This window comes from Plectropomus leopardus, chromosome 18, assembly GCF_026936395.1.
Source record: "Plectropomus leopardus strain MGB_pleo_1.0 chromosome 18, ASM2693639v1, whole genome shotgun sequence".
NCBI classification, from domain to species: Eukaryota; Metazoa; Chordata; class Actinopteri; order Perciformes; family Serranidae; genus Plectropomus; species Plectropomus leopardus.
The window spans coordinates 20,495,113-20,511,666 of record NC_142193.1 but is presented as its reverse complement, the minus strand read 5'-3'; the positions used below and the strand labels follow the sequence as shown (position 1 = coordinate 20,511,666).

Genomic DNA, 16,554 nt, shown 5'->3' with positions numbered 1-16,554 from the left:
TAGCCCAGCGATAATTGTGCAGACATATAGCTCCGTTCTGCCCTGTTGTTTTGTGTCTCAGTATGGTTCCACCAAGAGGCTGGGAATGGGAGGAATGCATGGAGGCTTCTGAGGACACACACACACACACACACACACACACACACACACACACACACACACACACACACAAGGAAATCTGTACACACACAAATCACACTGTCTGCTGTCCAATTTCCCCTGTCATTCCCCCATGGCCAGCATGTTGTTCCCGGCACTGAAACCTGAGCCGAGGGTTCCTCTGCTGCAGGACGAAGAGACACACACACACACACATACACACACACACGGATGCGACAACAACAAAAACAGGCAAAATTGTTGATGTGGCCAACACATCCTGCACCACAGCAGACACACACAAGTTTCTCAATCATAAGAATCACTGGCTGGCATGTCCAATGTCTCTCTTTGTCAGATGCACACACACACACACAGACACACACACACACAAATGAATGGACCGTAGCTAATGACCATAATGCACTCTCAAACACGTCTAGAGACATGCTAATGCTGAGAAACAGAAATGCATTAAACCCGCTGACATTTGAGAAGAAGACGTCTACATAAAGTTATTTGCTTACTACTTACTATCGAATACACTAACTATTCATTTGTTTAAAAAAAATCTAAAAAATGTTGTTTATTATATGTATAATATTTATATAAAAGAGTTCTACAAGAACTTTTTTTAGCTCTTGTTTGAATGAAGGTGTAAATTTAAAAGATGCCTTTGTACACATCCTTATACTCAGAAAATGACTTACTCTTTACACACATGAACAGGTGAACACAAGTGGCAGGTTGGTACTCAGAGAAGACGAGGGAGGCAGGCCCAGTCTAATGTATTACACCCTGAATCAATCATGTCTGGCTAATCATTTCCCCGTAAGCAGATGGGAAAATAACAAGGCTGATCAATCCAAGCTGCACAGTTTCCTCTGCTATCTGGTGATTTATTGCTCTCTGTCTCATGTATCACGCCACAAACCAGACTGTGGAATACAAGGAGACTGGGAGAGAGGCACAGACAGCTCTGGTGAGGGAGTCAAGCAATCTGAAATGTATTTTAAAGGGACTACTGAACTCGCCTTTTCATAACTCCAATGACTGTCAAGCTGGGGGTGTTAACAAGGCCGACGAGCCAATTTACAGCAAACATTTCCTTCATGCTCCTTACAAGCCGATGTGCAAAAATGCTTTTGCGTATTTCTCCGCATATAAATGAAAGTGCAAAAACTGTGGAAAATGTGGTGAGAAAGCACATGATTCTTGGCATTATAGCATGGATCCTCTGCTGTGCTGCATTCAAGCAGAGCTCAATGACTGATTAACAACGTCTGTCAGCTTGATTCTGTTTGCGTACTGTAGGCAGCAAACGCAAGCAGCAGCCAGGCCATAAACTGTACAGAGAGTACATTATGTAAACAAGCTGTTTTGAAGGAGTCAGGCTACAGCGACCGGCATGTCCCACCAGGCCAGGGCGAGATCAAAACTGCCCCGAGGCTCTTCATAACACCTTTCTCCACACATGCGTACACGAGGCTTTACCCTGGGGGAAGTTGCTGCTAGGTCACCCTGAGAACCAGGACCAAGTGCTACAGGCCTCCAGGGACTCCAAGGCCCTTCAGCTAATCCCTGTGGAGTTGAGGGAGGGGTGAGGGGGGTGGTGTGGGCTCTCTGCAATGCACACTCTGGAAGGTGGTCAGTACAATTTTGAGTTTATGGATTTTTTTGTGTCTTTTTTATGAATACAGTGGTACAACAGTACAACCCCCAGTGCCAAAACAGCACACATTTAAGTCAGATGTAGGACTTTCTACACACTTAGTCTCCTCTAGAAAGGGGATCACAAGATAAAAGTGGGGACTGTAAAAAGTATTAACCCACTTGAAAGTGTTTGTGTTTATTATTTTACAACATGGATTTTAGGGCTGCATGATACACAGTGAGGAAGGATATTATCAACAGATATTAAAGTGTTGTCGGTTCTGGACTTGCAACAACACCTGTGCTCGTGCCACATCACCCTCTGTATCCAAAACCTGGCAAAATGGATGATGTGCTATTTTTTGAGCCACCAGTTCCTCACTGGCTGTATCATATTAAGTTGCTGGGAACTGTAAATTCACCACTTCTAAGCAGAGGGTAGAAGATAACGCGTCCTCAGAACCTGTGCAGGCCTGAACATGACGTGCAAGAAAAAAAAACAACAACAACAAAAAAACACCCCCCACACACACACACACAGAAAGGCATACTTGTCTTCTACAAAGCCATGTACACAGCGCTGGTCTACTGGCAATGGGAAAGAAAGTCAATCACCCATTTTTAACAGGTTTTCTCATGTCTGAAAAAAATGCCAACACATGCTAATTTTGGTAGAAAAACTGCTTTATCTGACAATAAAAAACAGACATATGCTAAACTTGGAGAATGTCAGGTACTGAGGTGTCCCTGACTGATTTGTATCTGCGACTTCCAAGGGGCAGCTCAACTAAAATTATGAGCAAACATTATAGATGTTAAAAACGATGCCGAGAGCACCCAGGCGAATCTCCGGAGCATAAAGACACACTTTCTGTTTCAAACTGAGAACAATACAATACAATAAAGTTTGTTTGGGTATAAAAAATAAAACACAAAATGCGGCTCCCATTCACTGTCTGTGGAGCAGATCCAGACTTCATGTGTGATGACAGCTCTGATTTCTGGCTTTGAGAGAAAGTAGCTCATGTTCACAAATATTGATTGAACTGTCCTATGCAATGGAAATAATACATTGGAATCCAAAATTTAGGTAATTTTTCCCTTTAAATTGGAAAAACATGTAGGTCATGACTGGTAGACATACAGTATGTAACTAGTGATTAGCAGTGCTTGCTTTGTTTTAAAGTGTCACAAGCCAAAAACACTGTAAACCATCTATTTAAGATATAATCACATGTTGAAATTCGGCAAGTAAAGCCTCACGAAGGCCGTACGCACTGACAGTCAACAGCATCTTTATAAACTACTGCTAAACTTTCAAAGAACTTGTTAAGAAGCTTGACAGAGATTGCTGTGGATTTCTGTTTTTCACCCTCTCCCACCACTCTCCTCTTTCTCCCCCTCCTTTTTTCATCCGCTCTCGCTCTCCCATACGCGGTTCTTTCTCTTTGAATGATTCCAAGTGACATGTTTCCAGTTCCTGGCCCCTTAACAGTGTCAATTAAAGCAAGAGAGAGAGAAAGAGAGATTGAGTGGGTTCCAGGGTTTTGGCTGCTGCTCCGCTCTCTTCAGTCCTCTAATCCGGAGAGCTGACATTCAGCCCAGCACAACAACCCCGGGAGCACTGGGAATCAAAGGGCTTCACACAGACTTTAGTAAGGGAAGGGGAGGGGAGGGGAGGAGGGGGGCAAGATATTTGAGAGGTGGGCAACACTGAAAGAAACAATATTGAGAAAAACAGAGAGAATGAGCGAGAGGAAAGGATGCAAAATAGAGAGTGGAAGGATTGGAGAGGGAATAGAGGGGAATCTGAGGGAAGAAGGGAAACGCAGGCAAAAGGAGACGATGGATACCAGTGCCAGAGAGCTGAAGGGAGACACTAACAGCGAGCGAGGCACAGAGGAACGGAGGAAGAGAAGGACAGAGTAAAGGTTAGAAGCTGTGAAGCAGAGAGCGCTGCCAAGTCACACACTGACTGCACTTACAGCAAGCTGGGGTCTGAGAGTGGTTAAAAAGGCCTAAACACACACTGACTCACTCTCTCGCTCTCCTTGACACACACTGACACAGGCTCACACATTCTGGGCAACATGTCAGGCCAAATAGCTGCGTGAGGAAACGACCACGAAGGGAATCATAAAGTCAAATGGCCGTGAGGTCCGAACAGCAACACTATCACTGTCCAGATGGCTCGCCTGATTAGAGAACAGTCCGTGGAAGCTCTGAGGTTTTGGTTTGTAGGATTTGGGGAGTGATTTTGGGACAGCTGTGACGATATAAAACATTTAGCTTTAAGTAAATGATCTTGAACTTGATAACATTTCATGCTTCTCACTGAAGTCATCTACTTGCTTTTCATTGCCAAGGCACATCCAGCTGAAGTGCAGTGAGCCACCGTGTGGCCCTCCGAGCGAAAATCATCCCCCATGTAATCAATTCTTTTCTTTTTGGCTCCACCTTGTGGTACGTTAGAGTAACTGAAAAAACACCTTTATAACCTGTGCTGGGATAGTTACTTTTGAAATGTAATTTGTTACAATTTACTATATAACCTAACTAAGACATGTTTTATTTGAGTAAATTTGCAATATAATTGTAGGAATGTAGGAATTATAAGACAACCCTTCCCCCTCATCTGTAAAAGAAATGTCTCACAAGTCATAACATCAGTCAGACCGCTTTACACTGTATATTTTTGCAGTGATTATTTGGATTTTTTAAGCAACATTGGCAGAGTTTACATAACAACTTAGATACAGTGAGCGTTTTGTGGCTTAATGATACAATTTTTCACCTGCTTTATTCAGATTTGATTGCTTTTAGACAAACACAAGCAACAACGCATCAATAAATATGATAAATATAATGCCTTAACAAGCAGCTTTTGGATGTTTATCTCACTGAATGGATTTCAAATTGGTACTTTCTCCTGTACAGAATATACTAAGTTTAGTCAAATTCAACAGCTCTCTGGCTTTTCAATGCTGGTTTGACAAGAAAGGAGAGAAACTTCCAGTAGAAAATGTAGTAGTAGTAAAAATGAGCTTACGTAGCCATAGTGCATTTTACTTGATTTTATGCATTGCAAAATTTAGAGCATTAATATATCCGCAAACCGCTATTTGTTATATACAGTGGCGTCCTGAGCAGAGACTGACGTCGCACTGCCTCTGTGTGTTGTAATCTGACCTTCTCCGCTGCATGTGCATGTTAGTGCATGGGTGCATCCTACTAGCTTGTCGCTGCCACTTTGCACTGTGCTCATACAGCGATTATGGTACGTGTCCATGCAAAAGTTTTGAACACGGGGTGCTGTGCCGACTAATTTCCCCACCACTGAATGACGAAACAAAGAATTAACTCAACTCTGTTGTGTCAAGATAACAATACAGATCATAAACAGAGAAGCCCATTCCACCCCACTCACTGACCTGCTTTCACTGTCCAGGAAGACTGAGCCGCTGCTTTCACAGAGGGCCTCGCTGACAGGGGACAGGCAGAACGGGGAGGAGAAAGTGTCGGAGTCCGAACCCATCGTGCTGTCCCGACTCACTTCGTCTGACAGCTCGCAGGAGCCCTCGTCGCCTTCCTCCCCTGCCGAGGGCAGCTGCTGCTGGTGTGAGGAGGGATCCGCTCCTGCCTCTACCACCAGGCTGTGGCTCTCTGCAGAGGTGCTGCTGGTAATGTTCCTCTCCTCATCCTCGTCCTCCTCCTGGGCTGCTGGGTGACGGGAGTGGGGTCTGGAGGGGACGGTTGGTTTAAAACACCATCAGTATCATGTATAACAGTGAAACAGGGCTGCACACTTTTTATCTCAGTGCAACAGCAGCTTTCATAATGCATAATGCATGATTTTTTTTAAGGGAATATCAGAAATGTGTAATTGACTACCATCAAAATAATGTACCTAAACACTATTTCTGTCCTAAAATCAAAGAAAAATCTTAAAAATGTCCTAAAATCCTGTAAATGTCGCACTGCCTTGCTTAGCAAGTTGAGTATCAGTGTTATTCATTCATTCATTTTCTGTAACTGCTTGTCCTCGTAAGGGTCACGGGGGGCTGGAGCCTATCCCAGCTGTCATTGGGCGGAAGGCGGGGTACACCCTGGACAGGTCACCAGACTATCGCAGGACACATATACACGCTCACAGTCACACCTACGGGCAATTTTAGAGTCACCAATCAACCTGAGCTGCAGTCTTTGGACTGTGGGAGGAAGCCAGAGACCCCAGAGAGAACCCACGCAGACACGGGGAGAACATGCAAACTCCGCACAGAAGGGCCCCCGCCCACGGACCGAACCCCGTTCCAACCAGGTTTTGAGCCAGGGACCCTCTTGCTGTGAGGCTAACCACAACGCCACCGTGCCGCCCGTATCATTGTTATACTGCATGAAAAAAATCCTGGTCAGATTTTAGTCTTTTAAAAGTATTTTCAAAGTCTTCTAGAGTACCATAAACATTCGATAGCTTGCTTAAGTTTCACCATTCCCATAACAACAGATGTAACACTCCTTCAGTAAAACAGTAGCTTGCAGCACATGCACAAGGAGTGTCGGGAGGAGGGGCCACGTTTAAATGTTGTGTTTACAAACAGTAACTGACAGTTCCTGCATAGTCTACCTTTAAGTAATTACTTCCTTACCGTCGGCCTCGGCGGCGTGCGTTCCTGCGTACAGGGGAGCTCTCCGGTGTGATGTAGCGCAGCGCCTCCTCATCCTGCCTCTGGATTCGGGAGTTGGGCACCCAGGTCAGAATCAGGGTGGTGCCCAGGCTCTCATCCTTCTCCGTGTGCACGCACAGGTAGCCTGCAGGGGGCAACATAAACTAAGGTTAATATAGAAACTACTATGTTGAGAAAAAAAAAAATCAGGCAACATAAGGGGGAATGACAAAACTTTTTTTAAGTAGCCGGCAGCTGCAACCCAAAAACAAACACGAGAGAAGATAAACACACAAAGAGGTGAGGACACACCCTGAGATGTGAGTAACAGCCTTAATACACACACAACTGGAGGATCACAGGAGATAAGAGATGGAGAAATAAAGGAAACGCTGTTAGTCTTCATACCAGGCTGCTAATGCTCTCATTTTTAAAACCACAAAGCCAAAATCACACATCCTTTACATGCATAAACAACACAAGAAGACCACAGAAAAATGTCACACTGTGTTACAGCAGTCTGAGTAAAAACGTAGGAATAATGCATGTTTAGTTTTACAGACGTTAAAGTGAAAGCAATACAAAAGCCCACATAAAGCTGACAGCAGGACATCTGGCCGACAGCTGTAAATAAGCCGTGTGTTTGATCTAAGCTTTTAGTAAGCTCGACCTATATTTTACCATCTTTCAATAAATCTCACACAGTGCTTTTGATTAACCCTTTGAAACCTGAGCAAATTGTTTTGATTTCTTCCAAGAACATAGGGGGGAGGCAACAAGCTACTTACATGTCCTGAAAATTAGCACAAAATGAGTAAAAAGCTGCAAAAAAAAATTTTTTTTAAACTGAAAATAGCAAAAAAGAAACCAAAACAATCAAGAAAATCAAAAAAGATGGCCTCAAAAAGTGCTGAAAATTAAAGACATATATGTATTTATTTTGTAAATTACATTTTTATTTTTTGTGACATAATTTTATAAATATATTTTTTGGATAATTTTTTTAAAACAAGGTTTTAGGTAAGATTTCTTGCAAATTGTGGGACATTTCTTGCAAAAGCTGGTCATTGTCTTTCCCCCCCCCGACATTTTTAAAATAAATCAAACCAATTTGCTCAGTTGTCAAAGGCTCGTATAGTTTGTAAAAGGCGTCTGAACGCAGCACAAGAAAACTGATGTCAATCCAGGTTTCAGAGGGTTAAATTAAGATTTGGGAGTATTACCATCCAATTTTGTTCTATATTTCTATTCTATTTTTCTTTTAAACACTTTTTATTTGTGTCTTTTCATATTGCCTTATTTTTCCTGTTACAGTTGTTCCAATACCAATACCAGTATCAGAAACATCCCGTAGAAGTGCCTAAAAAGCTTAGTTTTATTAATACACTTTCAAGTAGTTTTATACCCAGATAAAACTGCAGTTTTCTCGGTTATTGATATGCTGCTTTAAATCTGCCATATTTGGATGAGAGGATGGCAAATACTGTTTTAGAGCGGCAAAGAAGAATTTATTGTAATGCGTACCTGTAAGAAAAAAACTGTACTGGAACAACTCTGTTTCTTTTATATCTTGTCTTAAAAATTTGTCTTTGTGTATGTAAAGCAGTTTCAGGCTAAACAGATATAACAGATAAACAGATATTTTCCTCCACATTTTGGCCTCTTGTCCACATGCAAACAGTCTAAGATCACTAACAAAGATTTTTTAAGGCCTTCTAAGGTGCAGAATTTTCAAAACTTCAGTCGCTGCACCACTTAACAGACAGAGAATCTGCTGCACCCAGATGCAGATATTTATGCTCCACATCAGCGTCTGTGGTTTAAAGTGCACAAGAAAGGTCAGTTTTGGATCAGGGCGGAACGAACCTGCAGATGGTGAGACACTTTCCAGAGTGGAATTGTTTTCAATGAGGAATGGGAGGGAAACTTCAGCATGTCCAGAGCACCACTCATCTGTTTGAGTGAGCTCCTTCATCCTTTTATCAGAGGGGAATCAGCAGTGACGAAATCTCCACTAGATGTTTTAAAAACATTATCCTGTGCTCTTTATTAACTTTGCGACAAGGGTAAACTGCTGAAGACGGATAATGCCGGTCAGCCTTTGGTGTCATTTTTACATTTTAGTGTGGATGGAGATTTTTTGTATAATTACGACGGAGGATTAGGGCCACATTAAGGAAAAATTTTTTAAATTATTTACGAGATTAAACTCATTATTAACGAGAAAAAAGTCATAATGACTAAGACATAATGATAATGACTTTTTTCTCATTAATAATGAGTTTTTTTCTCGTTAATAATGAGTTTTTTCTCGTTAATAATGAGTTTTTCTTCGTTAATAATGACTTTTTTCTCGTTAATAATGAGTTTTTTCTCGTTAATAATGACTTTTTTCTCATTAATAATGACTTTTTTCTCGTTAATAATGAGTTTAATCTTGTAACTAATGACTTTAATCTCGTAAATATATATTTTTTTTCCTTAATGTGGCCCTAATCCTCCGTTGTATATAATGAAGTTTGCGTGGACAAAAATATTTTTTTTTAAAACAGAGGGGAAACAAATATTGGTTTTCAAATATTTCTGTCCATGTGTAGACGGGGCCTAAATTACCTTAGTGTTGAAAGGTGCTATGCATGTATACTGCCCAGATACAATTGCATTTGTTAGTTGAAATACAGTAGATACGTGATTCTATTTGTGTATAAAGAAAGAAAAACATGTTAATGGGTGGGGTGCTGCCGAAGCATTGGGTCAGTGTCACTGCACTGGTCACTTCACATCTGACTCTACACCTCCACTGACACGGAAATACAACAGAAAAGACACTTTCAGCATCCGTGCAGCCTCACCTGGGTGGTGCTCTGCCAGGCCAGGCAGGGGCTCTGCGGGGTGTACACAAACATTATTTTTGGAGAAGATGATCTCGCCATCCAGGCCTGAGCGCAATGATGAGCCCCCCGCCCCGGGGTTAAAGGTCAGGAGGTCGGAAGCCTTGGAGGAGGCACGCCGCAGGAGCCGACCCAGAGACATCTCAGGCGCCAGGACACTGGGCCCATCCTCTGCAATATTGGGGAGTAGAGAGAAGAGTTTTAGGAAGAGGAGAGGAGGTCAGTCCTTGATAGTGATGACATGAGAGTGTTAACGAGCAGGAGAAGACTTTTTTATTTTATCTTTTTTATTAGATTTTTTTAGCATTTTTGCCTTTGTTAGATAGGATAGATCAATAGCGTGAAAGGAGGAGAGAGAGGGGATGACATGCAGCAAAGTGCCGTGAGCTGGAATCAAACCCGCGGTCACTGCAGCAAGGACATTGCCTTCATTCATGCTTTATCCACTAAGCCACCGGACCCCACAGGAAGAGACATTTAAGAAAATACGAAATACTGCCACGCAGTTATATGCCTCTTCCATGCACCAGTCAAGTTAGGCTTACAGTTTACATCCATGTCTGTGAAAACAAGGATGCTTCACACACAGGAGGGCGATACTATCAGCACAGTTTCAAAGTGGTTTTGGGGGGTCCTTGAGTTGTGACCTTGACCTTTAACCTTTGACCACCACATTCTAATCAGTTCATTGTTGAGTCTAAGTGGACTCTTCTGCCAAATTTGAGGAAACTCCCTCAAGGCCATCTTCAGATACTGCGTTCATGAAAATGAGAAGGATGCAAGTTCACAGTGACCTTGACCTTGAAACACCAAATTCTAATCAGTTCATTGTTAAGTCCAAGTTAATTTCTGTGTCAAATGTGTGTTCTTGAGACATTACTTTCACAAGAACAAGAATGAGAAGAACGTATGATCACTGTGACCTTGACCTTTGACCACTAAGATCTAATCAGCTCATCCTTGAGTCTAGTTGAATGTTTGCACCAAATTTGAAGAAATTACCTTGAGGCGTTTTTGAGATATTGCTTTCACAAGAATGAGGCAAATACAAGGTAACAGAGACCTTGACATTTGTTTTTTGGGGGGCTTTTGAGAGGAGCTACTGGGCAACCCAGGATCTTAACCTTTGACCCCAAATATCCAATCAGCTCATCCTTGAGTTCAACTGAACGTTTCTGCCATATTTTAAGAGATTCCTTGAGGGCGTTCATGAGATATCATGCTCACAAGAATGTACCGGACGAGGTCAAGGTGACCTTGACCATTGACCTATGACCACCAAAATCTAACCAGCTCCTCATTGAGTCCAAGGGAATGTTTGTGCTAAATTTAAACAAATTCCCTCAAGGCCTCAGCTATCACCAGCATAAAGAGGAATCCTGACAGTCAGATACATATTTTAAGGACAGTGTGACACAGCTTTGCACTGAAGGTACATACATTTTTTTACACTATATGGCCGCACACACCTCACCTACACTTCACCTCCCCTGTCACACGTGTCCCTGTATTTACTGCAGTGTCCTCTCTCTGCAGCGCTCAACCCCACAATCCCCTCTCCCCTCTGTACTTGTTCAGCATTTCCCCAAGCCACGTTTTCATGCCTCCACCTACTAACACAAACACATTCACAGGATCTGCGGATACTGTACTAGTAGTGTGTAACCGTCCCACCTTCTGTCAACAACATACACACACACACACACACACACACACACACACCAGTGTGTACACACACAAAGACATGTGCAAACACACTTCACTTCATCCGTGTGAAATTCCAAGCAGTTATCAGCAGCCAACAGATGTCATCAACAGCAGCGCTGAACTGGGATCAGCATGTCACACCACCAGAGTTTAGCTCGTCTGCTTCACAGAGAAAGTCTTTTGTGATGTCAAGTAAAGCAAAAAGTAACACAGCTTCTCTGATGTCGCAGCACAGGGTGCTGTTGAGGACTTTTTTCTCCGAAAAGGTTTAAAGCGAGTCTTACGTTTTAGGCTCAAAGAACATTAAAAGCAAAAGAAAGTCAGATTTTTTTATTTGCTCACCTCACACAGAACTCATTCATTCATTCATTTTCTTTCTCTTCGCCTTCTCATGAGCGTCTTTGGACTCACATCATGTGTGTAACCTTGTTTTCTTGTTGGCTGAACACTGACATGTACTCCCCACTCCATCTGAGGAATGTTCCCTCCTTTTTCCTCGGAGGGCATGTTTACCTCTGCCTGATTAAGCAGGCACCCCACTTCCTGATGCCAGGCCCCAGACAGGAAGTCTGCTGGCACAAAATCCAGGCATGACCTGTGAGAGGAGGCGTACTGTAGGCCATCATTTGGTTTACATTTAAAAAGTTTAGGGGTGTTTTTTGGACAGAGTTTTACCAGTTGCGCAGTACATCTTGTAAATAGGGCTGCTGTTCTTGGCAGATGTAAATAATGTCAGCCAAGTTTACTTGAAAAGGGTTTCTACGGCTTTAGGCAAGATACAGTTCAGATTTTTTTTAATGCCACTCTAAATGAAATTTAAGACTAATCTTACAATAAACATAATTGAAGGAAAAAACATATATATATATACTATTTTGAGAAAAAAAACTAGAATCTTACGTCCAATTTCTAAGTATTTTTAAATACTTAAAAAAAAAAAAAAAAAAAGATTTATTTTTCCCACTGTAATACAAATTAAGCCTTATCTTAAGATGAATAAAGTGAATGCCTTTCAAGACTTTTAGGGATTTGTAGGTACCTTGTATGAAATTTTAGAAATTAAAAAAAAAAAAAAAACACCAAAAAGTTTGGCCATGGTAAAGTTTTGACATGTCCAAAAATATTTAATTTTACTTCACATATGCAGCCAACAATATTTCGCATTTTTACTTGATAAACGACTGAAACAATTAATCCAAATCTAAATGGCTACTGTTACACTTTCTTTCTGTCAGCTAATTATTTAGCCTACAATAATCACAAGTAACTCATGAGGTAAGCAGCAATTATTTTATATGCTTTTAAATTATATATAACATATATAATCATTATAATCTAAAAACAAAAAAAGTATTTGCTAGCCAGGTCACCATTCCTCAATCTACAAGCCGCAACATTAGACTACTACTGATTATTAGCTGCTGCCACGGGGCTATTTGCATGATAACTGCTTCAAATAACACCACACTACTCCAACTGTAAAAAAGAGGACAAACGCAGCGTCCACATGCTCTGCATTCCTGCACCACACACACACACACATACAGTACACACACACTGAAAAACATGCTACCTGGACATGACGACAGGCCGGGATCTCACACATGACACACAGCTGTTTGCAGCCTCATAGCATCAATAACATTTTTCCCTGCTGTGCTGCTATCCAGAGGTTATTTTGGTCAGTATGTGATTACAGAGCCACTCGGGTCAGTTTGATAGAGCTCGTTCAGTCCAGTCCTCTCTTCTCGCTTCATCTTTTATGCTGTCAACACCCCAGTGCGCTCACACACCGCCTGTCTCCTCTGACCTTTCACTGTTTCATCAAATGATTCACATCCTTTAGGACATCCTCGTCTAATCCCACTGCGACCTGCAGAAGACGTCACTATGTTTTTTTTCTCCTCAAACTTTTAACAGATTGTCTTCCAAAAAGAACCTGAAACTTACGCCATGGAAATTTAGCTGCGAGTACAGAAGCAGACAGAGTCTCAGCTTCTCACCTCTGGGCTACTTTAATTAAGCTGTCACGCTGACATTTGAATAGAGGAGCCAAAACTGAAAAACCTCTTTACATCTGTGCTGTATACTGACGTGCCTGAGGCAGCTGAAAGGAGACCAGCCACAAAGAAGCCTGAAAAACAAGGTACTTGAGGATTCTGCAAAAGGCTGGGTAAGTTATGAGGACATTTTATGGGTGACTCAGTGTAGGAAGCATATTTTTCTTTGAGGAAAATAGTTATAAAGACCTTCATTAAAGAAATAAACTATGTGCCCTAAAATAATAATAATAATAATAATACATTTTATTTAGAAGCGCCTTTCTCAGCATTCAAGGACACATTACAAAGATAAAATAATTATAATAAAACAACAGCTGCACACAAGCTAAAATGTAAATACACCTTTCTGGACAGGTGGCTTATTTTTTCAAAATGAGGCATTAAAAACACAAAACCACTTTAACCACCAGCTGGTATTGAGTGATGTAACTTTGACAATTGATTTTCATAAAGAAACAAAAGTTATTACATACTTCTGTTCTGGGGAAAGTGCTAAATTGTGCTTAAATTTGTTGCCTTAAATCTCTGATGTATAGATATCAGCGTACTGTATTCGTCAACTGATAAGCAAGCAGGCTCAGAGAAAATATCGATAAAATCGCAATATTTAGTGTGGCAATATTGTATCAATAAATGTGTGTAAAGTATTAATTTTTTTTTATTACAAATTGTTAATATTGCAAATACAAAATGACATTTTTGGTAGCCTACAAGAATAATAAAATCAGTTGCCTTTTTCAGTCCACTCGACACATTTTGCTGCAAAAAAAATGACTGAAGTGAGAAACTTTCTCTTTAAAACTTTATCTTATTACAAATGTTGACAAAGTTTGTATTTGGGGGACAAAATCTTAAACTGAAAAAAGGTACAAAAAAATTAATAAATCACACTTATCGCAATACTATTAAAAAATAAATAAATAAAAATTTCACTCAACCCAGTAATTCCTGTAGAGATCAACTTTTTCTTTTTCAAGGGAGACCTGGCAAGTTTACAGCTCCAGGTATTCCCATGCGGTCTCCCATCCAAGTACTGAGCCGGCTAAACTTCCACATCAGAAAAGATCGAGCACGTTCAGGTTGGTTATACTGCACGACTATAGTATCCTGATAATATCATATTGCAGGGCTTTGGTGATTCTTAACCCTAATAAGAAAGTATGGTAAAAAAAAAAAAAAGAAAAGGCAATGAGCAACTTGGTAAGAAATGTTCAACGAATTCAGAAAATTATTTTTAAAAACTAGTGAAAAATGTCTGGGGAAAAAAGAAAAAAACATTTCTATTTCATTAATTTAGTTATTCTATTTCAGGTTTACAAAAACTTTCAGTGTTGAGGCATGTCACAACTTTCTTTTTCTTAAATTTTCAGGTAATTTTCTTGTACTCATTCATAATTTTTAGCCAACTTTAGTGTCATTTCTTCCATGTATTAGAGAGAAATCAAGCCAATTTGCTCTTACATGTTTTTGCTCAGGTTTCAAAGGTCCTTAAAAAGTATAGGTGGCTGTTTTGACAGTAAATAGCGAGACTGGATAAATAGCTGGGTCAAAACACACCATTAAAAAAAAAAAAGAAAGAAGTCACAGCTCAGTCACCCCCTCCTCTGATAAATAAAGAACAGTCCCTAAACTAAATGCACAGAGGCTGGCTGGAGGTGGCCTCTCCCTGTCCTGACTGTGGAGAAATGCTCTGTATAGTAGCAGCCTGTGCAGCAGAGGCGTGCCATGATGTCGGGGTCTCCATCAGCTCCTCTGACAGGCAGCATCCGCCTGACAGGACGAGAGGGGAGGATGGGACACGGTTTCTGCCACCACAGCACTATTTCCACACAGGCCCACACTCGTATACGTGTGTGTTTTTTGGCCCGAGCAGCTATCTGTACCGTCTCGAGCATAAATATTTTAGTTTAGCTACCTCCACCATGGCCGAAATGCTTTGCTAGTTGCACTTCACGGTGTTAACTTTAAAGTTTGTTTTAGCAAACGACAACAATGTGACATTATTGGGAGAAACGTGTCCCTCCTGGTAGTTGGCATACACCTGTTCCAGCAGGAGAAATGAATGAAAAGCAGAAACGGGGCCAAGCGGCTCTCACCTTCAGTCCCGCCGCAGGAGTCTACAGCCCAGGTCGGACATCCATCTCACCGGGCAGCCGGGGACCGAGCAGCATGTACCGGCGTCGTTTCACCGCCTGTTTCCCCCCCGCAAAATTTAGCTCAGCTGTTACGGAGTGTAGTCTTGTTTGTACCGCTGTGTTTTCCGACAGTGACACCACACGTTTGACTGCTGCTCCTTCTACAGCGAAAAAAAGACACTTCCGGTTTTCCCTTTCAAAGTAAAGCGTCCATTTGACGAACATGGTGCTTGTGTTGCGAAATGTGTTTACTTTATGACACAAGTAAGTTCAAACCAGGCGGAAAATCAATCAATAAATAACATAAATAGACACAAGTATGACCACAAACGGGGGTTTGCCAAATTAGTAATATAATAAAGCTGTAATATTTGCATAAATTAATTGTTTTGTTTGTTTTATTACATATTTTTAAGCTTGATGTTGTTTTACCTAAACTTCTACCAATTGGTACATTGTCTATATATATATATAATACATTAAATTACAATACATTTAATGTATTTAGTGTATTTGTAGTTTTTACCATTTAGTATGTTTTGCATATTTAAAGCTTTCTATACTATATTCTTGATATTGTGTAATCTTCAGATATTCTGTAGATATGTATATTCTTATTCTTACAGAATCTGCTTATCTATCCCCTTCTCATTCTCAGAGAATTTGGATTTTTGAATATTAGTAATGTTCTTGCAAAAATGTCCATGAGATCCTGGACCCTGGAATTCATTTCAAAAGATAGTCACATGTACACATTTAAAAAAGAAATGTTCACGTGTTTTTACCATACTGTTACATTGTGTGTGTGCGTGTGTGTACATATAATTTTAAATTTTTTTGAATTTACTGCGCTTTAATTTGTCAGCGGAACTTGTCTTACTTCCTTTAATTACTTTATCATTTGTGTCTAACTTGACATAGCAACTCCGGACCCCCCCCCCCCAAAATTCTGCTGCTTCCGGAATGCCAAAGACTGTTTTCATCACTCACAACTGTGAGTTTTATCTTTAAGTCTGACAAAACGGGAAGGCATCAGGGCATTACTGCATTTTAAAGTATAAACAAATATATTTTAAGTACACCAAAGTCCTCACCTGACCCGGCCTACTTTAAAAATCTGACCCTCTTTCATCACCAGTGACGTTTTAAAGGACACCAGTAAAAGCATGGATGCAGTTGGTCCATCATCAGGACCAGAGCTGGAGCCAGAGCATCTCCTCACACCCCGTACCTGTCCGTTTAAAACCTGTCTTACTTCAGCCGACAAATCATTTAACTGGTCGCTAAATTATTCATGCACAATCTACTGCCTGCAAACTATAAATTTAGTTGTTTGTAATTT

The 16,554-nt window shown here is 40.9% G+C and overlaps 1 protein-coding gene across 2 annotated transcripts in view; it reads right to left on the bottom strand.

Moving 5' to 3' along the window:
* Positions 1–15,402, bottom strand: part of tbc1d16 (TBC1 domain family, member 16) — a 31,139-nt gene extending 15,737 nt beyond the window's left edge. The window contains exons 1-4 of one of the 2 annotated variants that reach the window (XM_042504133.2): positions 15,174–15,402; positions 9,269–9,478; positions 6,399–6,561; positions 5,184–5,492 (exon numbers count right to left, since the gene is read on the bottom strand). In XM_042504133.2, the coding sequence (XP_042360067.1) occupies positions 5,184–5,492; positions 6,399–6,561; positions 9,269–9,449 (653 nt within the window). In that variant the 5' untranslated portion in view covers positions 9,450–9,478; positions 15,174–15,402. Of the gene's footprint in view, positions 1–5,183; positions 5,493–6,398; positions 6,562–9,268; positions 9,479–12,587; positions 12,686–15,173 lie in introns of those variants that run through there. The other variant, XM_088069217.1, reaches the window with a different exon arrangement.
* Positions 15,403–16,554: the final 1,152 nt, after the last annotated feature.